This window comes from Pseudophryne corroboree, chromosome 8, assembly GCF_028390025.1.
Source record: "Pseudophryne corroboree isolate aPseCor3 chromosome 8, aPseCor3.hap2, whole genome shotgun sequence".
NCBI lineage: Eukaryota > Metazoa > Chordata > Amphibia > Anura > Myobatrachidae > Pseudophryne > Pseudophryne corroboree.
In genome coordinates, this window is record NC_086451.1 from 17,697,724 (window position 1) to 17,725,488 (window position 27,765).

A 27,765-nucleotide genomic window follows, 5' to 3' on the forward strand; every position below is an offset into this window, starting at 1 on the left:
CATGTCGACCTAATGCCTAGGTCAACCTTCAGTGGTTGACATAATGATTGTCGACCTAAGTTGAGTCAACCCAACGACCCATACCCGTCAGACCACGGGGTGAGGGAACCCACGTCCTGCATCCAGGTGGGTCCGTCAGAAGCGATCCTTCTTATTATCCTCCCATACACCATTACTAATGGGTCCAGGTGCTAGGTGGTACTGCCAGTCCTCAGTGGTCTCCCCTGTTAGTAACAGGCAAGTTGCAGCCACCAGAGGTGAGGGTCCTTCCCTACATGACCCATCAGAGGTCTAGCCACACACACTACAGCACAGTCTCAAGTTCTCACCCAAACCTTTTATGTAGTGGTCTCCTCTGACCACCATTTCTTTTCTTCAGTACTTTTATTGTGAGATTAGCCTGTCTATTGGGCGAGTCGCGTCTCCTGTGATGTCACTCTGGGCACTTCTTAAGAAAACGAAGGACGGAGAGAGTAGTGAGAACAAAACAAAGGAGGAGAGGTAAGATGACCAGTGCTGCCGCCGCTACGGAGGACAGAAGCTGCTACTCCGGTCGTGGCCGCTTTCTGTGTCATGATTGATAGTCAAATGGTCAACAGTGAAGAGGTCGACATGTTTTTTTAGGGTTTTTTACAATTTCTCTGACGTCCTAAGTGGATGCTGGGGACTCCGTAAGGACCATGGGGAATAGCGGCTCCGCAGGAGACAGGGCACAAAAGTAAAAGCTTTAGGATCAGGTGGTGTGCACTGGCTCCTCCCCCCATGACCCTCCTCCAAGCCTCAGTTAGGTTTTTGTGCCCGGCCGAGAAGGGTGCAATCTAGGTGGCTCTCCTAAAGAGCTGCTTAGAGTAAAAGTTTTGTTAGGTTTTTTATTTTCAGTGAGTCCTGCTGGCAATAGGCTCACTGCAACGAGGGACTTAGGGGAGAAGAAGTGAACTCACCTGCGTGCAGGATGGATTGGCTTCTTAGGCTACTGGACACTAGCTCCAGAGGGACGATCACAGGTACAGCCTGGATGGGTCACCGGAGCCGCGCCGCCGACCCCCTTGCAGATGCTGAAGAGAGAAGAGGTCCAGAAATCGGCGGCTGAAGACTTCCCAGTCTTCTTAAGGTAGCGCACAGCACGGCAGCTGTGCGCCATTGCTCTCAGCACACTTCACACCAACGGTCACTGAGGGTGCAGGGCGCTGGGGGGGGCGCCCTGGGCAGCAATGAAAGTACCTATGCTGGCTAAAGATACATCACATATAGCCTCTGGGGCTATATGGATGTATTTAACCCCTGCCAGGTGGTCAGAAAAACGGGAGAAGAAGCCCGCCGAAAAGGGGGCGGGGCCTATTCTCCTCAGCACACAGCGCCATTTTCCTACACAGCTCCGCTGCTAGGAAGGCTCCCAGGCTCTCCCCTGCACTGCACTACAGAAACAGGGTTAAAACAGAGAGGGGGGGCATTTTGTGTGGCGATATTATAATATATTAAGATGCTATAAGGGAAAACACTTATATAAGGTTGTCCCTGTATAATTATAGCGTTTTGGTGTGTGCTGGCAAACTCTCCCTCTGTCTCCCCAAAGGGCTAGTGGGGTCCTGTCCTCTATCAGAGCATTCCCTGTGTGTGTGCTGTGTGTCGGTACGTGTGTGTCGACATGTATGAGGACGATGTTGGTGAGGAGGCGGAGCAATTGCCTGTAATGGTGATGTCACTCTCTAGGGAGTCGACACCGGAATGGATGGCTTATTTAGGGAATTACGTGATAATGTCAACACGCTGCAAGGTCGGTTGACGACATGAGACGGCCGGCAAACCAATTAGTACCTGTACAGGCGTCTCAAACACCGTCAGGGGCTTTAAAACGCCCATTACCTCAGTCGGTCGACACAGACACAGACACGGACACTGACTCCAGTGTCGACGGTGAAGAAACAAACGTATTTTCCATTAGGGCCACACGTTACATGTTAAGGGCAATGAAGGAGGTGTTACATATTTCTGATACTACAAGTACCACAAAAAAGGGTATTATGTGGGGTGTGAAAAAACTACCTGTAGTTTTTCCTGAATCAGATAAATTAAATGAAGTGTGTGATGATGCGTGGGTTTCCCCCGATAGAAAATTATTGGCATTATACCCTTTCCCGCCAGAAGTTAGGGCGCGTTGGGAAACACCCCCTAGGGTGGATAAGGCGCTCACACGCTTATCAAAACAAGTGGCGTTACCGTCTCCAGATACGGCCGCCCTCAAGGAGCCAGCTGATAGGAGGCTGGAAAATATCCTAAAAAGTATATACACACATACTGGTGTTATACTGCGACCAGCGATCGCCTCAGCCTGGATGTGCAGCGCTGGGGTGGCTTGGTCGGATTCCCTGACTGAAAATATTGATACCCTTGACAGGGACAGTATTTTATTGACTATAGAGCATTTAAAAGATGCATTTCTATATATGCGAGATGCACAGAGGGATATTTGCACTCTGGCATCAAGAGTAAGTGCGATGTCCATGTCTGCCAGAAGATGTTTATGGACACGACAGTGGTCAGGTGATGCAGATTCCAAACGGCACATGGAAGTATTGCCGTATAAAGGGGAGGAGTTATTTGGGGTCGGTCCATCGGACCTGGTGGCCACGACAACAGCTGGAAAATCCACCTTTTTTACCCCAAGTCACATCTCAGCAGAAAAAGACACCGTCTTTTCAGCCTCAGTCCTTTCGTCCCCATAAGGGCAAGCGGGCAAAAGGCCAGTCATATCTGCCCATGGGTAGAGGAAAGGGAAGAAGACTGCAGCAGGCAGCTCCTTCCCAGGAACAGAAGCCCTCCACCGCTTCTGCCAAGTCCTCAGCATGACGCTGGGGCCGTACAAGCGGACTCAGGTGCGGTGGGGGGTCGTCTCAAGAGTTTCAGCGCGCAGTGGGCTCACTCGCAAGTGGACCCCTGGATCCTACAAGTAGTATCCCAGGGGTACAGATTGGAAGTTCGAGACGTCTCCCCCTCGCAGGTTCCTGAAGTCTGCTTTACCAACGTCTCCCTCGACAGGGAGGCAGTATTGGAAACAATTCACAAGCTGTATTCCCAGCAGGTGATAATCAAAGTACCCCTCCTACAACAAGGAAAGGGGTATTATTCCACACTATTTGTGGTACTGAAGCCAGACGGCTCGGTGAGACCTATTCTAAATCTGAAATCTTTGAACACTTACATACAAAGGTTCAAATCAAGATGGAGTCACTCAGAGCAGTGATAGCGAACCAGGAAGAAGGGGACTATATGGTGTCCCTGGACATCAAGGATGCTTACCTCCATGTCCCAATTTGCCCTTCTCACCAAGGGTACCTCAGGTTCGTGGTACAGAACTGTCACTATCAGTTTCAGACGCTGCCGTTTGGATTGTCCACGGCACCCCGGGTCTTTACCAAGGTAATGGCCGAAATGATGATTCTTCTTCAAAGAAAAGGCGTCTTAATTATCCCTTACTTGAACGATCTCCTGATAAGGGCAAGGTCCAGAGAACAGTTGGAGGTCGGAGTAGCACTATCTCAAGTAGTTCTACGACAGCACGGGTGGATTCTAAATATTCCAAAATCGCAGCTGATTCCGACGACACGTCTGCTGTTCCTAGGGATGATTCTGGACACAGTCCAGAAAAAGGTGTTTCTCCCGGAGGAGAAAGCCAGGGAGTTATCCGAGCTAGTTAGGAACCTCCTAGAACCAGGCCAAGTGTCAGTGCATAAATGCACAAGAGTCCTGGGAAAAATGGTGGCTTCTTACAAAGCGATTCCATTCGGCAGATTTCACGCAAGAATTTTTCAGTGGGATCTGCTGGACGAATGGTCCGGATCGCATCTTCAGATGCATCAGCGGATAATCCTGTCTCCAAGGACAAGGGTGTCTCTTCTGTGGTGGCTGCAGAGTGCTCATCTACTAGAGGGCAGCAGATTTGGCATTCAGGACTGGGTCCTGGTGACCACGGATGCCAGCCTGAGAGGCTGGGGAGCAGTCACACAGGGAAGAAATTTCCAAGGAGTGTGGTCAAGTCTGGAGACTTCTCTCCACATAAATATACTGGAGCTAAGGGCAATTTACAATGCTCTGAGCCTAGGAAGACCTCTGCTTCAAAGTCAACCGGTGCTGATCCAGTCGGACAACATCACGGCAGTCGCCCACGTAAACAGACAGGGCGGCACAAGAAGCAGGAGGGCAATGGCAGCAAGGATTCTTCGCTGGGCGAAAAATCATGTGATAACACTGTCAGCGGTGTTCATTCCGGGAGTGGACAACTGGGAAGCAGACTTCCTCAGCAGGCACGACCTCCACCCGGGAGAGTGGGGACTTCATCTGGAAGTCTTCCACATGATTGTGAACCGTTGGGAAAGACCAGAGGTGGACATGATGGCGTCCCGTCTGAACAAAAAACTGGACAGGTATTGCGCCAGGTCAAGAGACCCTCAGGCAATAGCAGGGACGCTCTGGTAACACCGTGGGTGTACCAGTCGGTGTATGTGTTCCCTCCTCTGCCTCTCATACCCAAGGTACTGAGAATTATAAGACTGAGAGGAGTAAGAACTATACTCGTGGCTCCGGATTGGCCAAGAAGGACTTGGTACCCGGAACTTCAAGAGATACTAAGAAGGGACTTGCTTCAGCAAGGATCATGTCTGTTCCAAGTCTTACCGCGGCTGCGTTTGACGGCATGGCGGTTGAACGCCGGATCCTAAGGGAAAAAGGCATTCCGGAAGAGGTCATCCCTACCCTGGTCAGAGCCAGGAAGGAGGTGACCGCACAACATTATCACCACATTTGGCGAAAATATGTTGCATGGTGTGAGGCCAGGAAGGCCCCACGGAGGAATTTCAACTCGGTCGATTCCTGCATTTCCTGCAAACAGGAGTGTCTATGGGCCTCAAATTGGGGTCCATTAAGGTTCAAATTTCGGCCCTGTCGATTTTCTTCCAGAAAGAATTGGCTTCAGTTCCTGAAGTCCAGAAGTTTGTCAAGGGAGTACTGCATATACAACCCCCTTTTGTGCCTCCAGTGGCACTGTGGGATCTCAACGTAGTTCTGGGATTCCTCAAATCACATTGGTTTAAACCGCTCAAATCTGTGGATTTGAAATATCTCACATGGAAAGTGACCATGCTGTTGGCCCTGGCCTCGGCCAGGCGAGTGTCAGAATTGGCGGCTTTGTCTCACAAAAGCCCATATCTGATTGTCCATTCGGACAGGGCAGAGCTGCGGACTCATCCCCAGTTTCTCCCTAAGGTGGTGTCAGCGTTTCACCTGAACCAGCTTATTGTGGTACCTGCGGCTACTAGGGACTTGGAGGACTCCAGGTTGCTAGATGTTGTCAGGGCCCTGAAAATATATGTTTCCAGGACGGCTGGAGTCAGGAAAACTGACTTGCTGTTATCCTGTATGCACCCAACAAACTGGGTGCTCTTGCTTCTAAGCAGACGATTGTTAGTTGGATTTGTAGTACAATTCAGCTTGCACATTCTGTGGCAGGCCTGCCACAGCCAAAATATGTAAATGCCCATTCCACAAGGAAGGTGGGCTCATCTTGGGCGGCTGCCCGAGGGGTCTCGGCTTTACAACTTTGCCGAGCTGCTACTTGGTCAGGGGCAAACACGTTTGCAAAATTCTACAAATTTGATACCCTGGCTGAGGAGGACCTGGAGTTCTCTCATTCGTTGCTGCAGAGTCATCCGCACTCTCCCGCCCGTTTGGGAGCTTTGGTATAATCCCCATGGTCCTTACGGAGTCCCCAGCATCCACTTAGGACGTCAGAGAAAATAAGAATTTACTTACCGATAATTCTATTTCTCGTAGTCCGTAGTGGATGCTGGGCGCCCATCCCAAGTGCGGATTGTCTGCAATATTTGTACATAGTTATTGTTAACTAAAACTGGTTATTATTGTTGTGAGCCATCTTTTCAGAGGCTCCGCTGTTATCATGCTGTTAACTGGGTTCAGATCACAGGTTGTACAGTGTGATTGGTGTGGCTGGTATGAGTCTTACCCGGGATTCAAAATCCTTCCTTATTGTGTACGCTGGTCTGGGCACAGTATCCTAACTGAGGCTTGGAGGAGGGTCATGGGGGGAGGAGCCAGTGCACACCACCTGATCCTAAAGCTTTTACTTTTGTGCCCTGTCTCCTGCGGAGCCGCTATTCCCCATGGTCCTTACGGAGTCCCCAGCATCCACTACGGACTACGAGAAATAGAATTATCGGTAAGTAAATTCTTATTTTTTACAACCTTTGCTGCATTTCCTATCCATGTTTCAAACTAATACCTTTTAGTAACCTTGCGGCGAGTGGAGTGGAGCGAGCCACCGAACCCGAAGCGAGCCCGCGAGGGGACGTATTTCATCAAATTAACTATCCATGTCACAAACGAGTACCATTAGTAACCTTGTGGCGAGCGGAGCGGATCAAGCCACCGAGCCCAAAGGGTGGTGAGCGAAGCGACGCATTTCAATAAATTGGGGTAAATGTTTAAAAACACAAAATAACCACACCCAATTTTTTTTTGGGTATCAACCTTTTGACCCTGTTGTCCTATTTACTGTCGACCTAATGACGGTGTATCTTTTTAATGTCTAGCTTCTGTATCACGCCCATGGGACTAACGGAATGGCAGTGCCCTCTCTTTATATGGCATACTGGCAGTCTGATTGCATATGAGGCACAGCAAAGCCACTAGATATGGAGGTCCTGCCATACACTAGACGTGATATATTTATTTTCTCCCATGCACTAATCACCTATTTACCTGGAGGTCTTGCCATATTAGTCAGCAGATTTGAAGGTCCCAACATACTCTAGCCACAAGATTTGTAGGTCCCACCATAGACCTTCCAACAGATTGGAGGTCCTACCAGGGGCTATCACTTGGACTGGTGGTCCTGCCATACACTAGCCAGCAGATGTGGAGGTCCTGCCACACACTAGCCATCAGATGTGGAGGTCCTGCCACACACTAGCCAGCAGATGTGGAGGTCCTGCCACACACTAGCCAGCAGATGTGGAGGTCCTGCCACACACTAGCCACCAGATGTGGAGGTCCTGCCACACACTAGCCACCAGATGTGGAGGTCCTGCCACACACTAGCCACCAGATGTGGAGGTCCTGCCACACACTAGCCACCAGATGTGGAGGTCCTGCCACACACTAGCCAGCAGATGTGAAAATCCTGCCACACACTAGCCACCAGATGTGGAGGTCCTGCCACACACTAGCCACCAGATGTGGAGGTCCTGCCACACACTAGCCACCAGATGTGAAGGTCCTGCCACACACTAGCCACCAGATGTGAAGGTCCTGCCACACACTAGCCACCAGATGTGAAGGTCCTGCCACACACTAGCCACCAGATGTGGAGGTCCTGCCATACACTAGCCAGCAGATGTGGAGGTCCTGCCATACACTAGCCAGCAGATGTGGAGGTCCTGCCATACACTAGCCAGCAGATGTGGAGGTCCTGCCACACACTAGCCAGCAGATGTGAATATCCTGCAACACACTAGCCACTAGATGTGAAGGTCCTGCCACACACTAGCCACCAGATGTGAAGGTCCTGCCACACACTAGCCACCAGATGTGGAGGTCCTGCCATACACTAGCCAGCAGATGTGGAGGTCCTGCCATACACTAGCCATCAGATGTGGAGGTCCTGCCACACACTAGCCAGCAGATGTGAATATCCTGCCACACACTAGCCACCAGATGTGAAGGTCCTGCCACACACTAGCCACCAGATGTGAAGGTCCTGCCACACACTAGCCAGCAGATGTGGAGGTTCTGCCATGAGGAAAACTGGACAGAGCAATCTCCTTTTTCTTAACTGTATTTTATTGTAAATATAAACCATCCTTCTGTTAATGTACATGACTAGCATCCGCTCTTACTTCCCCATCAGACACACAGCCCGCAGATCCAGCCGCTCCTCACCTTTGGTGGCCAGCTTGGACCCAGTCCATTTCTCATTTACATTCTGCTCTCGCTATGGGCTGTTCTATGTCGGGGCTCTTAATGCTTGTCGCTGCCTCTCTCCAGCAAGTGCTGTCTCATTACCATATGTCAGAGGTGTATCTCAGGGTGACCGCTGTATACAAGTACTAGCGATGGCGAGGTTTATCTCTCATGTGTCAGCTGCTCAATATACAGCGAGTGCCTGACATTCTCTGCTGAAGCCTTCCCTCTGCGCTCCCGGAGAGCGGCCGTCTGCACATGACAAGTGGCGAGCCTGCCAGTAATAATGCCAGAGGCTGCTAATTAGATGAGACCTCTACAGATTCACCTTTTTCTGCTGAATAAAGAGTAGATGCTCTGATAACACTGATTTATAAAACAACACCGCAAAATAATTTCCTAGTATGTTTCTCTAGGCTAAAGCCGAGGCCGGGAAATGAGCTTTAATAAACAACCTTAATATGATCTTTGCTGCATTCTGATGCACAGAAACGAGCACCTGGGATTTCTTTCCCCGATTTCCCACTTAGCGCCTGATTTAGAGTTCGGCGTATAATTGTGACATTTGTGTTTATAAGCGCACGGTATAAGTGTTCTCTGCTAGAGAATATCTTGTGTAAAAGGCCTTTCTTCCATTCCATCACTACTTCAAACCCTCGTAAGTTGCCCAAAGTAAGCCTCTGACCCCGCTGTGCGTGCGGCACCTGAGATCTGGGACGAGTCACACAACACATGATCAACTACTCTTTCCTTTCCTGTACATCGAATTATACTGTTAGCTCACTGGTCCACGGAATTCACCCTAATGTGTCTCTTTGCCTTTATTTTGCGTAAATGTGTGCTCGGGGGCACCGTACACCTAGGCCTATAGTTACATCTATGTCTGCCTCTGGAAGTAGAATCCCCACCATGGAAAAGTACATTCATTCCTGGTGTGCCTCATCTGCCCAGCTACACACCAGCCAATAGCAGGAGAGCACCGCTGGCTACGGGGGGTCTGCACGCGGGGCTGTGTATCGGTGACATCTGTTCTCAGTGGTGGTCTGCCAGCGACACACAGACCCCCCCCAGCAGGAAGCCTTTGTTCCCGGGGTTATGTGTTCTGTATACCTTGTATCAGACAAAGAAGTGAGCAATTCAGTCCTGCAACCTGGAGCCAAGGTTACAGAGGATTAATCCCACCGCACATAAACTGACATTTATTACAGGTTTACAGATGGGATAAGGTCACTTATATTGTATATATCTATACAGGGGAAGAGACAAGTCACCATCAGACCTACACTATGTATATAATATATTACACCACCCAGTATATTATAAGGCAGTTACAAGTCTCCAACAGAGCTATGTATATAATATATTACACCACCCAGTATATTATAAGGCAGTTACAAGTCTCCAACAGAGCTATGTATATAATATATTACAGCACCCAGTATATTATAAGGCAGTTCCAAGTCTCCAGCAGAGCTATGTATATAATATATTACACCACCCAGTATATTATAAGGCAGTTCCAAGTCTCCAGCAGAGCTTTGTATATAATATATTGCAGCACCCAGTATATTATAAGGCAGTTCCAAGTCTCCAGCAGAGCTATGTATATAATATATTATAGCACCCAGTATATTATAAGGCAGCTACAAGTCTCCAGCAGAGCTACTGTATGTATATAATATATTACAGCACCCAGTATATTATAAGGCAGTGACAACTCTCCAGCAGAGCTATGTACATAACATTTATATCACAGCACAGTGAGGAGCTCTCAGTATATTATAAAGTGATTACAAGTGATCTGTGTACATAATATTTATATTACAGCACAGCGAGGAGCTCTCAGTATATTATAAGGCTGGTACAAGTCCCCAGAAGACCTGTGTACATAATATTTATATAGTATGGTCTATATCACAGGTTCTCAAACTCGGTCCTCAGGACCCCACACAGTGCATGTTTTGCAGGTAACCCAGCAGGTGCACAGGTGCAGTCATTACTGACACATTTTTTTAACATCAATAGTTTTTATTGAATTTTATATTGAATGCAAAAAGCAAAAGAGGGGGGTACAGAAAAAAAAACCAGGGTGGGGAGGGATGTACACGTCAATAAAATGCAACTGACATATAAAACAGATAGCATAACACTAAGTAGGTATACAGGTATCCTAGACATGTTAACAGTTTGAAATGTGCATAGGTATTTCAATATGGATTCTCTACTCCCACTCTAGAAACCGGTGGGCATCGGTTGATAACATCATAAATGTAGTGTCTAGTAAGAAGGACCAGAGGGAAAAGTATGGGAGAGAGAGCACTCAGGAAGTAGAAGGTTCCTCATTCAGACTGAATTGTATAGGGGACGACTGCCCCGGGTGTGATATGTAGGTGGAGCCCTCCCCCACCGTGACGAATTCATGCCAATGGAACCATTTCACCATGGGAGAGGAAGCCGAGGAGGAGTAAGGCATACATTCGGTTTCCATAGAATAATGAAAATTAACTTTATGGAACACCTTTAGAACAGGTGGGATCGCCACCTGCTTCCAGGCTTGGGCCAGGGTTGCCCTTGCTGCGATACAGATGTGTCCCAGCAAGTACCTCTGAGAGGATGGTACCTCCAGGGGATACACATGTAGGAGAGCCAGATCTGGGGATGGGCTTAAAGATAGGCCTAGAACTTTATTTATTAGCGTAAATACTTCTGCCCAGAAAGTTTGGAGAAGGGGACATGACCAGAAAATATGGTATACATGCCCTATCTCTCCGCAATTTCTCCAGCATAGTGGTGAGCAGGAGGGCCAAAAGGTGTGCAGTCTGTCTGGGGTCAGATATAATCTATTCAGTAGTTTAACATGCATTTCCGAATGATTTAAACAGCGAGACATGCGAAATGTTAAACGGTATAATTTCTCCCATTGTGCCTCTGTTATGGGAATACCCAAGTCTCCCTCCCAGCGCCTCTGAGCGTTAGACTTTTGGTATGGGACTAATGAGATGAGTGTGTTGTACCAATAAGTTATATCTTTAGTTGATGAAGATAATGCTATGCGGGATCGGATAGACTGAGCCGAAGAGCTGGGGGGAGTTTGTACTGTAGGTAGGCTTTGAAACCAGTGTCTGATCTGGAAGTAGTGAAACAGTTCAGCACTTGGGAGGGAGAATTTATCTTGCAATTGGGCAAATGTAAGGAGGGCAGACCCGTCCAACAAGTCTCCAAGGGTATGAATATTACAAGCAGTCCACGTAGAGATATGTAAGTTGGGAATTAACTTACTCACTGCTTTAAGTGAAAGGGTTGTGTGGGGGGTAGTATTGCTCGGAAATTTACTCATCAAATTATCCCATATTCGTAAGGAAGAAGCCGTAGAGGGAAGAACATTCAAACCATTTGGACGGAAGACTTTAGGGGTCCATAGCAAATCTGCTAAGGGGTATCCTATGCACCCGACCTCCTCAATGTGGGCCCAGAGGGGAGCGGGATTGGATATGTTCCAAGATTTCAATTGGGCAAGCACACATGCTTCCTGGTACATACTTAGGTCAGGCAATGCGAGGCCTCCTCTATGTCGGGGAAGAATCATTCTAGCGTGTGCCAGTTTTGGGGGGTGCGATTTCCATAGGTATTTCGTCAGAACTATTTTGCAGTTATCGAGGTACGGTTTGGGAAAAGAGTAAGGTATAGTGCGAAATAAATACATGAGTTTGGGTAGTAAGGACATTTTAAAGGCGGATAAGCGTCCCAGCCAGGATATCTCATACAGCAACCATGAGGATGTCAGGATCTGGAGAGTGAGTATCAGGGGGGGGAGGTTTAAATCGAACACAGCCGAGGAAGTAGGAGGGATATGTATCCCGAGGTATGTAAGTGAGTTGAGTTTCCAATTGTATGGATATTGAGATCGTAAAGTGGCCGTGAGTGTATCGGGTAATTGGACCGGCAAGGCTTCGGTTTTTGTTGTATTCAGTTTGTAGTATGATGCCTCACTGAAGTCGTGTAGTATGGAATGTAATTTCGGGAGAGAGGAGGAGGGATGAGATACAAAGAGGAGAACGTCGTCGGCAAAGAGGCACAATTTATGGGAGAGTCCGCCATGGGTCAGGCCTGGGAATGCAGCATCTGCTCTAATTTTAGCTGCCAGGGGTTCAATACCCAGAGCATATATCAACGGTGAGAGAGGGCAGCCCTGGCGGGTACCATTAGTGATTGGGAAGGCGTCCGACAGAAATCCGTTACTGAAGACTCTAGCTGACGGTAGGGTATATAATGCTAAGATTGACGCCAGAATCTGGGCCGAGAAACCAAATTTAACCAAAACAGTGCGCATATATAGCCAATTCAGTCTGTCGAACGCCTTCTCAGCATCCAATGAGAGTAATAAAAATCCCTCTGTGCCAGGGGCCCTATCTATCAGGTTAAAAACTCTGCGGGTATTGTCAGAGGCCTGTCTACCAGGCATAAACCCAGCTTGATCGGGGTGGATCAATAGCGGTAGATAAACACTAAGTCGGGATGCTATCAATTTAGCATATATCTTAACATCACTATTAAGTAATGCGATTGGTCTGTAGTTTTGACAGTGGGCAGGGTCTTTCCCAGGCTTGGGGATAGCTACTACCTGGGCCTCCAGCATTTCTTTAGGGAATGTAGCAGTATTAGTTATCTCGTTAAACAGAGCGGTCAATGTGGGGGAGAGGCGGTCTGCAAAGGAAGCGTAGAAGTCGTTAATAAACCCATCGGGGCCTGGGGCTTTATTCTTAGGGAGAGCTTTAATAGTGGATTCGACCTCCGTTACGGTCCAAGGAGCATTTAAGGCGTCTAGTTGGTCATGGGTTAGGGTAGGGAGATTAATAGAAGAAAGGAACGCTTGAATAGAGTCGGGGGTAGGCTGGAATGTAAGGGGGTCAGAATGTAAGTTATACAGTTTAGTATAATAGTCTGCAAATTGGTTAGCAATATCTAATGGGTTAGCAAGCTTAGCGCCTGTAGGGGAAAGGATGACTTTAATTCTGTTACGAGCTTGTTGGGCACGAAGTCTGCGTGCTAGCATTTTACCGGGTCTGTTACCTACTAAATAGAATTTCTGCCGTAGTCTATTGAGAGCTATTTGGGTTCTAAAAACCAAGAGTTTTTGTAATTGGCTGCGGATGTCAGCTAGTTCCTTACGTAAAAGACGAGAGGGGCGTAACTTATTCTTGTCTTCAGCTATTTTAAGTCTTTGTTCCAAGTCTAGTTGGAGTCTTTTGGCTTGCTTTTTAAGCGTTGCTCCAGCCTGAATAGCAGAGCCACGGACAACCGCTTTTAGCGCACACCAGTAATTTGGTAATGATGTGTCCGAAGGGGAATTGGTATCTGTATATAGGGATAGGCTGTCTGAGATAATCTTTTTGGCCAACGCGTCATGCAACAAGTGGGGAGATAGTCGCCATGGTCTGGGGGGGGCGGGGTCGGGTCCAATGTGCCACTTCCAAAATAACGGAGCATGGTCGGACCAGGTAATAGGTAGGATATCCACCCCACCAGATTCCTGCAAGGTCCATTTATCGCATAACACTAGGTCAATTCGTGAGTATGAATTGTGAACTGGTGAAAAGAACGTGTAGTCTCTGCCTGAGGGGTTGCTGATTCGCCAAATGTCATATAGGTCAAATTCCGCTATCACATTGCGCAGCGCTAGTGAGGGGCCAGAGCGGGTTTTAGGTGTAGTTGAAGAGGGCTGGGACGATTTATCTAGTTTGGGGTCTGGTACTAAGTTAAAGTCTCCTAGGAGGATTAGGGAGCCGACCCGGACCTTCTGGATAAGTAAGCATAGCTTCCGAATAAAGGCCACTTGATTCGAGTTTGGTGCGTACAGAGATACTATTGTGACGGATCTACCCTCCAAAATGCCCGTGAGAATTAAGTACCGGCCTGCTTTGTCTGCAATTTGTGAGTGGAGAGTAAAGGGGACACCCTCTCTAAACAGCAGAGCTACTCCATTTCTTTTAAAGGGTCCATTAGCGAAGAAACCAGTAGTGAACCTATGATCCTTCAATACTGGGGGGTTATGTGAGGAAAAGTGAGTTTCTTGTAGGGCGACTATATCGGCTTTATACTTGTGGAAGGAGGATAAGGCTAATCTACGTTTATTAGGGGAGTTTAAGCCCTTAACGTTCAATGAGAGAATACCAACCATACTTATTCAGTTAAAATATCATGCAAGTGACGGCATCCCATCCGGATGGGGGGGGGGAGGGGGGGGATACAAAAATCAGGGAAACAGGGCGATGTGCATAGATATAGGAAAGCAAAAGGGGAAGAAAAGTAAATCGACCCAGTATATCGGGTCTGCATAGCTACTGCAGGGGGAAAATGAATGCAGTAGAAAAACGAGGGGTAGGCGGACTCTTCAATCCGCCCAGAGTCATTAAGAGATCAAACAGCTAATATATAAGGGGAATAACTGCATTTCTTCATCTAAACATATGTGGTACGGGGGATATAACTGCATATCAGAAAAACACAAATATAGCACAAGTGTACTGGCGTATCTTGCCAGCGGGAAGACCGCCGTCTGCTACATTTAGCGAATACTAGAAAGATAGGCCAGTAAACAGGTAAACAAGTAAACTGGGGCGAGAGTTGAGCGACCACATTTAAGTAGAAGAGTATGCGCTATAAGAATTAATAAGAACATGGTGTATCTCACCTAGAGGGTTTCGAGAGCCTTAAGGGCTACAATAGACAGAATATAATCTAGACGGTAAGTCTAACGAAATACGACAAGGCATTTTAGAACAATACGTTAATTACGTAATGTAGTCACTCAGTGGACCATTCTGAGCGAGGAGGAGGACGTCTCTCATGTGAGGCTGGTAGTTTCACCGAGATGTCCCAGTCTTCAAGCAGCTTCACTCCGGCTTCCAGTTCTGATATAACATACGTAGAGCCGTCATAGAATACAATCAGCTTCACTGGGAAGCCCCACCGATAACGGATATCTTGGGCTCGGAGGGCGGTGGTAATCGGGGCTAGACTGCGTCTTTTAGAAAGGGTGATTGCGGAAAAATCCGGAAACAGTTGCAAGCCTCCTAGGGTATCAGAGTTCTCTGCCTCTCGGGTAGCTTGGAGATTACGTTCCTTAACGGTAAAGAAGTGCACCCGAAGTAGTGTATCTCTAGGTAGGGAGCTGGAGAGAAACCGAGGCTTAGGAAGGCGATGAATTCTGTCAATAAGCAGTTCCGCATCAGATGCTTCAGGTAGTAGTTTACGGAACAGGGCCATCGCGTATTTCGTCAGATCGGAGTTATCTACCGAATCGGGTATTCCACGTATTTTAATATTGTTCCGTCTGGAACGGTCTTCCATATCTGCCATTTTGTTTTTAACCATGTCCAGCTCGTTTTGTTGTTGGTCGTGAGCTGTTATGAGCTCATTATGTGACGTCACCAATTCTTCTAGTTTACGTTCTAGAGTGTCGGTTCTATCACCAATGGCTGTCAGCTCCTCCTTAACTTCCCGTATGGCAGCTGTGAGGTCACGAGTTAAGTCCGATTTGAAGGCCGACAGGACTTGGCAAAGGGTCTTCACGGTAAGGGGAGCGTCAGAGCTCGGGTCTACTCCCGACATTGAGAGCGAACTGGGCAGTTCGGATGTGTTCGGACTTTTCGTGGAGGGGGCCGACACTCTTCGAGGCGGCGGGGACGCCTGATGCTGTTTCCGAATCGGGAGAGATACCTGAGGAGGTAGCGTACCCTTTGCTTTTTTAGGTGCCATAGTGAGATAAAAGGAAAAGGAAAAAAGTAATTGAGAAAAATAAGTGTTCTGAGGATACTACAGCAGCTGGGTCCCTCTAGGTTGCTGTGTTATAAAGTATACAGGATGCTGTTTTTCAGACGTATTCCCATGTTAAACGGTAAGACTCTGGGCGGAGGTAGCGCATATTAGGGGTCACATCTTGCCGGGCTGTCTGAGTATATAGACGAGGGTTGCTTCAAGCTCGGTAATGATGGTAGAAAGTCTCCAGGCAGGGCTGAGAGTAGTGACAGATTAGTATGGTAAGGCACAATTAATTTGCAGAGCGTATTACAGAGGCTGCAATCAGCAGCTTATTATATGTCTTCAATAGGTAGAGGTGAATACAGCTATATAGCATGCAGGATAAGTGGGCTCAGAGGATGTCACAGAGCAGCTATGTAGTAACTCTGTGTTGAGCTGCCTGTGATCTCAGGAGCTGTTAGGAGAAATCCAAGATGGCCGCCGCCAGAATCATCAGGCCAGAAACTTCACTACCTCTGGCTTTAACGTGCACAGAGAGGGAGCCAACTGTATATAGAAGGTACCTGAGGGTCTGGGGAGGGTCTCCGCCGCTCAGGCTGGGTGTTGTGAGCCCACAAGAGGTCCGCCGGGTCCCGCCGCGGCCGCGAACGGGTCCCGGAGCTCGGCGCCGGGCTGTCTCCAAAATCGAGGCCCCGGCTTCTGGAGGATGTGTAGGCCCCGATCTCGGAACTGCAAAATTCAGCTCCCAACGTTACCGGAGGTCACTCCGGGCAGCCCCCAGCAGGTAGCAGCTCACTGGGGGGGATCAGGAGCCAGCAGAGGCTAATATAGGGAGATTTTGGCTGTTTTGGGGATATATATTCAGGAGCTCCAGCCCAGCGTGACTGTTCAGGCCAGCGTCCAAGCCACGCCCCCCCATTACTGACACATTTTAAAAGGTCCACAGGTGGAGCTAATTATTTCACTTGCGATTCTGTGAGGAGACCTGCAAAACATGCACCGTGTGGGGTCCTGAGGACCGAGTTCGAGAACCTATGGTCTATATTACAAGCCAGCGACAATATACTGTGGGTGAGGGGATATTACGTCACTCGTATAATTGTATAACAAATGCTGAGCCTATATAGAAGACATCTGCCATTGTAGTGACTAACTAACCACAAGTCCATTACGGTCATCAAACATCTATACGACGTTTCCAGCCCGGTGTAAGAGAATGTGATGGTGGAAGGGGACATATTACACCTGTAGGGAGCCTCCTGCAGACATCCGGCTGATTAACCCCAGCTATAAGTCATTCTGCAGCTGTGGCTTATATACACAGATTCCGGAGAATGAGAAACATGTCACTTTCTCTGTTACAGGAATATGGGGACACGGAAACCACGTTCCAGCTGGACACGGCATTTACGGAGTAACATGTTTAATTAGGCCATTGCGGAATCTGGTTTTCTTATTCTCATATCCGCTTTGTAATTGCCCGGGATCACTCTCTATTACACAGCCGCTCGCCCGGACAGGTGATTAGGCCTCGAAGCACCAATGCAATCTAATGCAAGGCTGAGCACACCAGCTGTAGGCCCTGACAGCGAAAGGCTTCTATATGTGCTCCAAAGATTAGCTCTATTTAAATGATACAGAATAATTAATGTCTGCAGGAACCTGGATCCATATCTATTGGTCGTCTTCTTACTTATTGGAAATGTAAAGACAAAGGTGCGTCTGTTGGTTAGGATGGGCGCACTCTGATGCTGGCCGCATCGGTAATGGTGGAGAATGTAAATCTCGGCATATAGCAGTCACGCAACAACAGTCTAACGATTTCTAATCGACGAAGCGATATTTGTATTAAAAACGTAGATTTTGTTTCAAATAAGTATAGTAACGTTTGCTGTACTTGAAAGGTCATCATCGTGTATAATGCTAGTCGTCTATTCTGAAGCGTAAAACTTTACTCCTCTGGTTCATCTTATGCGTATCCCCCACTCCAAAGTCATTGCATCACAAAGGACGTTCTGTCTCGGTTATATACCTGGATGTTCCCGTGGGAGCAGTTATTGGTGAATTGTCCTGTTTAGCTGTGGGTGACGGCACATTTGATTTGCATGTGGTTGGTCCTTAGTCTTTTCCCCCCTAAATGTCCTCTGTATATAGCATGCATAATGGAGACATATACGTAATATAACCAGCAGACATTGTATATGCTGCATATACTACCTTCTGGATCTACAGGTTGCAGCATCTTACAGGAAGTTGGCCCCCAATAGCTTTTACTCCCTTATTGATTTAGCCCAGGGGTGGGGAACCTTTGGACCTCCACAGGCTCCCCACTACACATACCAGCATGCCCTGGTACAGTTTTGTTATTTGGCCATGCTAAAACTGTTGCAGGGCATGCTGTGAAGTGTAGTTCAACAACAGCTGGAGGGCCGCAGGTACTCCACCCCTGATTTAGCCCATAAGATGCCCCCCCAGCCTCTTACTACCTAGTTGTGTCAGTGGTGTTTTGCTGCGTCTGCAAACATACCTGTACATAAGACCGTCTATAAATGTTGTAGTATGTAGAGCGAAATGCGCTGTTTTTCTCTTACTCCTCACTTTGGGAGTTGGTGGTAAATTCTAGTCCGGAAGGAAGTAGCCAGCTCCACCTGGATATTTCCTGGGTGATAAATGTCGGGTCTTTGTTGCTGATTATTTGTGTTGAGAGGTTTCAGGCCTCCAGTTGAGTTTTACCTGTTTGTGAGTATGATATGCGGCTGCCAGGTTGTTGTGGGGACAGAAGAGCTTTCCTGGCTTCCTTACAGACGTGCTAAAAATGAGACGTTGAAGCCAAACTGGGGAATTATGTAGAATTCACAGAGAAGCTGATAGATTTGTACAGTCTACAGCTCTACAATAATCCAGCCATCATACTGCTGCAGTTTCAGATACGGGGGAACCGACAGGCTAAATAACATTTCTATAACCAACGCGTTTTGCCGCATCTTTCAGTATAGGATATGAATATTTAGCTGAATGTGCCAGACAGTCTGTCCTAGCCATGATCTGCCATCTTTCTCCGTTGTGTGGAACTGAACGCAGCATTTTTCTAGAGTATCTTTCTGATACTTTATTTGGATACTCCTAAGCCAATACGTATTAGTGCCAACTACCATGATTGCCTTATATGTACCTCCTAGTGTATTGTCTGGACTTGTTAATATGTAATTACTGTCCAAAAGTGGATAATGTTGACAATATCCAGTTAACTGTAAAGCAAAATATTGTGTCAAATAAAATAATATTGGTTTTCTAGGAACCTTTCCCATAGACCATCTGACGTCTGGACCATTGTGTTGGAGATAATGTGTAATTGGTGTTATGACCGGCAGGAGTTCTGCTTACATGTGTTTGGAGTAACATTGTCCAGGCTTTGTAATATATCGTCTTGATAATAAATGGCGCACCCCGCGTTGTACGTTATGTATTACGGATCCTGTGCCGCTGTTATTTGGTGACACTCGGCTCCTTAGGCCCTCATTCCGAGTTGTTCGCTCGCAAGCGGATTTTAGCAGATTTGCTCATGCTAAGCCGCCGCCTACTGGGAGTGAATCTTAGCATCTTAAAAATGCGAACGATGTATTCGCAATATTGCGATTACACACCTCGTAGCAGTTTCTGAGTAGCTCCAGACTTACTCGGCATCTGCGATCAGTTCAGTGCTTGTCGTCCCTGGTTTGACGTCACAAACACACCCAGCGTTCGCCCAGACACTCCTCCGTTTCTCCGGCCACTCCTGCGTTTTTTCCGGAAACGGTAGCGTTTTTTCCCACACGCCCATAAAACGGCCTGTTTCCGCCCAGTAACACCCATTTCCTGTCAATCACATTACGATCGCCAGAACGATGAAAAAGCCGTGAGTAAAAATCCTAACTGCATAGCAAATTTACTTGGCGCAGTCGCAGTGCGGACATTGCGCATGCGCATTAAGCGGAAAATCGCTGCGATGCGAAGATTTTTACCGAGCGAACAACTCGGAATGAGGGCCTTAGTAACTTATATGGGATTATAAACGCTGTGCCCTGTGTTTAAGGATTCCTATCGCATTCCTGAGTCCTCTGATTATATTACTGGGAGGACTATTATAGAGCGTTTATTCCCAGTAACAGAACGGTTGCACTGTGGTGAGCATTGTCACTGCATTTTATTAAAACTACAATGTATCTCATTTTTAACACTGGAAATTAAGATACTAATGTGCTTTCTGGAGGCATCCAGGTGATATAATCATCAGCGTCGCCTGAGCGAATTAAAATACAAACAAGCAGCTTTATTGTATTATTTTTGTATTAAGAGTCTTTAATCACGCTGATTTTAAGGCACGTTTATGTTCTGTGCCTGCTGAACAATATATGCGTCCTCCGCTTAGCAACAAGAATTTAACGTTGAAAATATCGACACTAAACACTTTGAAATTCATTAAATGTCCAGAATCCTATTTTTTTTTTCTCTTTTCCTTTATCATTATATTTATGTTTTATGTAGCTGTAGTTGCCATCGATGCCGTCCTCAGGGGCCCGTACTGCCGTCTGCAAAGGTTAATGACACATTGAAGTATGGGACTGCAATAATACGATGTAAAATATATAGTACTTCTGGGCATCGTATGTATCTTCCCCTGAAAACGCTCCGCAGCGGGAGAAGATTGCTTTAAGGCTGTAAATATTTTCTTTAAGTGGTGTTGCACAGTATACGGCCGGAGAACGCGAGGCGGAGAGAGATATCGGCTGCGTGATAAAGGTCACGGTGATTTACCCCTGTTTCACAAAACCATTTTGGCGATGAAGATGTTTGTGCGCGTCCACAGCACTCAAAGAGTTCTGTATTTCCCTAAACTGCGCTCCGGGACATTTTCTGGCGGTTACGTTGCGGCGGCTATTTTCTTTCAATGACTTGTAGTTTTACCCCGCCCCCCTCCCTTCCCGTAACTCACCTCCGTTTTCCTGTCATCCATTGTCCTGTCGGAGACCTAACAGGGAAAGGGAGGTTTAATCGCAAATGTCACACGCGACGGGGAAGTGAGTCGTATATCTGAGAGAAGCGGCAGAACGAGAGGTCGCAGGCTGATGCAGGAGGGTGGGAGGCTCCGGGGAAATGTCACAGCAATCGATCAATGAAATTGCTTCCCAACAGAAGTGGTGGCGGCCACTACATTACAGAGATGAAATCCGGCTTCCAGCTGACATAATACTCTGCTAAATATTACAGGAGAGTGAGGAGTGCCGCGTGTCTAGGGGAGACGGAGGAACGTGCTTGTGCCATTTACTGTAACACCTCTTTTATTATCTTTGTTATGGGTAACCTTATTAGTGTGCTAATACTGATGCCAGCACTTTACACAGTGCTCTACAATCATAGAAGCACTGGCTAAGGCTGTGTCGCATGAGCAGGGACATACGCTCACTGGTGTCACACAAGCAGAAACGAATGCTCGCTGGTGTCGCACGAGCAGAAACTAATGCTCACTGGTGTCGCACGAGCAGAAACGAATACTCACTGGTGTCACATGAATAGAGATGAATGGTCTGGTGTCACACAAGCAGAAACGAATGCTCACTGGTGTCACACAAGCAGAAACGAATGCTCACTGGTGTCACACAAGCAGAAACGAATGTTCACTGGTGTCACACGAGCAGAATGAATGCTCAGTGGTGTTGCACGAGCAGAAACAAATGCTCACTGGTGTCACACGAGCAGAAATGAATGCTCACTGGTGTTGCACGAGCAGAATGAATGCTCAATGGTGTTGCACAAGCAGAAACGAATGCTCACTGGTGTTGCACGAGCAGAATGAATGCTCAATGGTGTTGCACGAGCAGAATGAATGCTCAATGGTGTTGCACGAGCAGAAACAAATGCTCAATGGTGTTGCACGAGCAGAAACATATGCTCACTGGTGTTGCGCGAGCAGAATGAATGCTCAATGGTGTTGCACGAGCAGAAACGAATGCTCACTGGTGTTGCACGAGCAGAATGAATGCTCAATGGTGTTGCACGAGCAGAATGAATGCTCAATGGTGTCACACGAGCAGAAACGAATGCTCAATGGTGTCACACGAGCAGAAATGAATGCTCACTGGTGTCACACAAGCAGAAACGAATGCTCACTGGTGTCACACGAGCAGAAACGAATGCTCACTGGTGTCACACGAGCAGAAATGAATGCTCACTGGTGTCACACGAGCAGAAACGAATGCTCACTGGTGTCACACGAGCAGAAACGAATGCTCACTGGTGTCACACGAGCAGAAACGAATGCTCACTGGTGTCACACGAGCAGAATGAATGCTCACTGGTATTGCATGAGCAGAAACAAATGCTCACTGGTGTCACACGAGCAGAAATGAGTGCTCACTGGTGTCACACGAGCAGAAATGAATGCTCACTGGTGTCACACGAGCAGAAACGAATGCTCACTGGTGTCACACGAGCAGAAACGAATGCTCACTGGTGTCACACGAGCAGAAATGAGTGCTCACTGGTGTCACACGAGCAGAAATGAGTGCTCACTGGTGTCACACGAGCAGAAATGAGTGCTCACTGGTGTCACACGAGCAGAAATAAGTGCTCACTGGTGTCACACGAGCAGAAATGAGTGCTCACTGGTGTCACACGAGCAGAAATGAGTGCTCACTGGTGTCACACGAGCAGAAATGAGTGCTCACTGGTGTCACACGAGCATACAAATGCATACTCTAGAAGTCACCAGGAGTCTGACGGCCTTGATATGACTTGGTTTTATGGTTACAGCACAGTGGTGCCTATTGCAGCATTTAAAGGGGTAATAAAAATAGGACACTGTGTTTTACAGATAGACTACACTATAGACTCAACCTTAGGACTGCTCGGTATAACCGTGCGCTCATACATTCGGTAACGTTGCTGGTAGGTATTTCCTGTAGTGGAATTGCTGCTAGTAAAGCGTCTGCTTTATGTGAGAAACGCTGAATGGTGACATAAGGCGACTTTCTCTTGTTTATTACCGGATAGTGAGGTTTGTGTATTTACTGGACGGTGAAGCGTATGGGCGGGTATATACAGGCAGAACCATAGCAGCTGCACCATAGCTGTGTATGGGGGAGATGTACCAAGTCTTGGAGCGTGATTTTCCACCCCTACACCCCCTCTCGCTCCCCCCCCCCACATACCCCCCCCCCACACACACATCCTTCCTTTATTATAACGTCAGTGTTGAATCTATTTGTCGTCATTGCGATGTAAGTGCCCTGATTATCCCTTGCGTAGAATTGATGGCTGACAAACTTTCCGTACAGGGGAACAACCCAGGAGCTCACAGACAGATTGTAAGAGCATGCTGGGAGTTGTAGTTTAGTAAGTGTGTCGCAGTGTATATTGAAAGTAATGTAGGACATAGAGATACAATGTAACCAACAGAGCGAGGTCCATGGAACGCTAATAAACACCGGTGCTTCCCTTACCGCCCGCCGCCCTGCGTCCATTCTCTTTCTCTGTTGTTGACATAAGATCATTGCGTCCCCAGAAGAGAGGATGACGCCCGGCGAGGAGGCAGCGCCTAATAACATGATTACATCCTGACATACTGATGTGGGAGATTGGTAGCAGTCTGATCCCATGGAACGAGCGTCTCACCTCTTCCTCTTCTCTCCGCAGGTCCCATCTAATGCCGAGACTGAAGGAGTCACGCTCCCACGAGTCCTTGCTTAGTCCCAGCAGTGCGGTTGAAGCTCTCGATCTCAGCATGGAGGAAGAGGTAGTGATCAAACCCGTCCACAGCAGCATCCTAGGGCAGGATTTCTGCTTCGAGGTAAGCGGCTTCGGTGCCTCGTCCGGTCGCCGTGTCACTGGGATTGTGCGGAGACAGAAGTGGCCGGCGGTTAGATCTAATGTGTCATTTTATGGTTCATAGCTACACAGTTGTAGTATTATTATTATTATTATCGCCTTTTAATGATAAACTACCCATATGTACACCCCACACCTGCAGTCATTGGCTAGGTACATTTATAATATGATTGTAAAAACGCTGTCAGTCGGATGTTATGATGAAACGTTGGTTTACAAACCGGATATCATTCAAATTAGAGATGAGCGGATTCGGTTTTACTCAAATTTACTCGGTTCTCAAAACGGCATCTGATTGGCTATCAAAAACACGTGACATCCGTTTTGAGAACCGAGTAAATCCGAGTAAATCCGAATCCGCTCATCTCTAATTCAAATCTAGGTTTAACCCTTTGCACCGTGTCTGCTTGTAACATATTTATACGTTTTTCATTCACCTTCTAGTATCTTAAGTTTTGTGCCCAAAATATTTTTGTCAGCTGCTTTGTGGCCTTGTACCCGGTAAGCAGCGGTTTCCCCGCATTCGCCAGTGACAGCCGTGACTATAAAAAAGATTAGCGTTTTATTTTTTGCAAACTGGCGTTTGAGACGTTGCACCATCCACGTGGACCCCAGGTGACGACACCGGCTTTGCGGCTTCAAGTGCGTTTTTTTTCCTTGCGTAGATTTAAAACTGCACACAAAAGGAAGCGATTAAACTGCATACCCCCCCCCCCCCCCCCCCAATGCTCTAATGTTCACCACTTGCTCAGCTGATATGGAGAAGCCGAGGACGTGAAATGTAAAGGAGAAGCTTAGAAGATGGATGTGAGCGTAGGATGGAACATCCGCGCCTTCATGCGACTTGTCAGCCTCGGTGTTTTGTCAGAAATATTATCCCAGCGCCTCGTGTTTCCAGTGACAGGATTACACGTGTCAGTCTGCGCGCCGCTCGCCGCCAGTTGTCAGTATACAGTAATTACGGCGCTGTGTGACAGTTGTGTTAGTTATCTGCTGGTGGGGAGCGGATCAGAGTTACTGTCATGGAGGCCGTTTTCCAGCCTTTGCTCCAACACGCAGATCTGCCAGATTGTACAACATTTGATGGCGTTGCAGCCTGCCCACAAAGCGTGCCCGGGAGATTAGGGTGGCACTCTGCCAAGAACCAGCCAGTAGCTGCATCGCCCGACTACACATGATGGACACAGAGAGAAGCGCTGCTGTTCTGCCCCCTGCGTTCTCGCATTAGGATGGTGGCAGGGACAGGCACACGCAGGGGGCTGCCAGGATTAAATATCGGTTGATTCCAGGTTATACTGAGAAACGGGGAGGCGGAACATTGCCATCATGCCCAGAGATACAGCCGGAGCAAAACACAGCAGTGATGCGTCGCTGCACCTAGAACAGCGGGGCAGCGGTTTGTAGGAACTGGGCAGAACTAGAGATTGATCCGCGACATCCGATGAGGGAGAATGATTTTACTGCAAAATCTTCCGTCAGAAGTGCGAGTGGAGCCTTGCGTCATGCTCTGATTGGCCACATTGAGCTTACCCATACTTGGGCGCAAAGAAGTTTCTTGAGCTGAAAGAGTCTGTGCTGCAGTTGACATTCTAATGCTCTGATTGGCTACATATTGTCCTAGGGCCTAATTCAGAGTTGATCGCAGCAGCAAATTTGTTAGCAGTTGGGCAAAACCATGTGCTCTGCAGGGGAGGGGGCAGATGTAACATGTGCAGAGAGAGTTAGATTTGTGTGGGGTGTGTTCAAACTGAAACCTAAATTGCAGTGTAAAAATAAAGCAGCCAGTATTTACCCTGCACAGAAACAATATAACCCACCCAAATCTAACTCTCTCTGCACATGTTATATCTGCCCCACCTGCAGTGCACATGGTTTTGCCCAACTGCTAAAAAATTTACTGCTACGATCAGGTCTGAATTACCCCCCAAGTTCATTTCATCGCTTACATGTATGTCTCTGGCACTGTCCTTAGTCAGACACAAAAGAAAATCAGCAGGGAAAAAAAAAAGTATAATGTGGTACTGTACGTTCTGTCGATATTCAGAATGTCAAAAGAATAATGTTGACCCTTAACCATAAATCTAATCTAACCCTTATGACAGCCTAACCCCAATTGCAGTTTAACCTTAATCGCAGACTAACCCCAATTGCATCTTAACCCTAATCTAACCTATCCCCAATCGCAGTCTAGCCCTAACCGAACTCCAATCACAGCCTAACCCTAATCTAACTCCAATCACAGCCTAACCCTAATCTAACCCCAGACACAGCCTAACACATATCGCAACCTATCCCTAATCGTAGCCTAACACTAATTTAACCTAACCCCAATTACAGCCTAACCTTAACCTGGATCTAACCTAATCCATCTCAGCCTAACCCTGATCCCAATCGCAGGCTAACTCTAATCTAACCCTAACCCCAATCGCAGCCTAATTCCTAGATAACCCTAACCCTGAAATCATTTGTCAGCATTACGTCGGTGTCACTATGCTGCCTGTTGACATCTCAGTGACCTACATACAGCACCATACCTGTATATTACGTATTTATTTCACTAATTTTACACAGTACCTTCATGTTGGCATACATTTTTAGCTTAGTGACGCTTTATAGTGTAAGTAGACCCCTGTACCTGACCGCACCATTCCTTGCATTGGACCAGAAGACCTCAGGAAATGTCTTCACTTTGCATTTTTTTTCCACACACTAAGAGGATACTTTTTAGGAATATTGTCACTTGTTCCTTTACTTTGTCATCATCATCATCATCTCTTGCTTATACAACTTACCTGTGTTGATTAGACAGAAGTCTAAGGTGAAATATCTCCCTATTTGTGACCCTGAACTTATCAAGGGAACCACTGGTCCGATCTAAGCTGATTTTCACTGGTCTTATTGTTGAATCCGCATAAAATGTGATTTCCATATTAAGCATCTTTCAAAGAAGTACCCCCGAAGAAGTCTCTTAGAGATGAAACGCATAGGATTAAACATAAAAGGATTCATTCAGAGAACCTGTGACTGGAGAAAATGCTTCCCTTCCAATAAGGGTGAAATCTGTGTTCACTGAAGTAATGTACTGCATGATAAAATGTATAACTGTATTTTATTTATATGGTCCTGTGTAAATATTGCATTTTAATAAATTGTGATTGATATTACTTTTAAAATCAAATTGTATAATGGTGTCAAACTATTTCTTATACTAATATATGAGCATTACTTTCACTACGGATAACATCTATTAAGATTCCTTATTGAGTAAGGTTAGACCTTCTGTTTCAATTATATCTGAGATTTATAGCTATAACCCCCCATTTGTGTGTGTGTGTATGTGTGTGTGTGTGTGTGTGTGTATATATGTATGTATAAAAAAAACAATTGCGCTCAGTACATAGCCTTGAGAATGAATTGTATTCAAATTATTTTTCTCTTACGTCCTAGAGGATGCTGGGGACTCCGTAAGGACCATGGGGATAGACGGGCTCCGCAGGAGACATGGGCACTTTAAGAAAGACTTTAGATCTGGGTGTGCACTGGCTCCTCCCTCTATGCCCCTCCTCCAGACCACAGTTTGATACTGTGCCCAGAGGAGATGGGTGCACTACAGGGAGCTCTCCTGAGCTTCCTGACAGAAAGTATATTTGTTAGGTTTTTTATTTTCAGGGAGCCTGCTGGCAACAGACTCCCTGCATCGAGGGACTGAGGGGAGAGAAGCAGACCTACTTCTGTGAGTTTCAAGGCTCTGCTTCTTAGGCTACTGGACACCATTAGCTCCAGAGGGATCGGTACGCAGGTCTCACCCTCGCCGTCCGTCCCAGAGCCGCGCCGCCGTCCCCCTCGCAGAGCCGGAAGATAGAAGCCGGGTGAGTATGCGAAGAAAAGAAGACTTCAGAGGCGGCAGAAGTCTTCATGATCTTCACTGAGGTAACGCACAGCAGTAAGGCTGTGCGCCATTGCTCCCATACACCTCACACACGGCAGTCACTGTAAGGGTGCAGGGCGCAGGGGGGGGTGCCCTGGGCAGCATATAGACCTCTTTTTGGCACAAATAAGTATATATACAGCTGGGCACTATATATATATATAAGAGCCCCCGCCAAAATTTTACTGTTTTAAGCGGGACAGAAGCCCGCCACCGAGGGGGCGGGGCTTCTCCTTCAGCAC

At 47.2% G+C, this 27,765-nt stretch overlaps 1 protein-coding gene across 9 annotated transcripts in view; it reads left to right on the forward strand.

Moving 5' to 3' along the window:
* The window catches only part of DAB2IP (DAB2 interacting protein), a 1,128,147-nt gene that overhangs the window by 937,226 nt on the left and 163,156 nt on the right, over nt 1-27,765 (forward strand). For all 9 annotated transcript variants that reach the window (XM_063935968.1, XM_063935966.1, XM_063935969.1 and 6 more), the window contains one exon: nt 23,404-23,557. In XM_063935968.1, the coding sequence (XP_063792038.1) occupies nt 23,404-23,557 (154 nt within the window). The remainder of the gene's footprint in view (nt 1-23,403; nt 23,558-27,765) is intronic.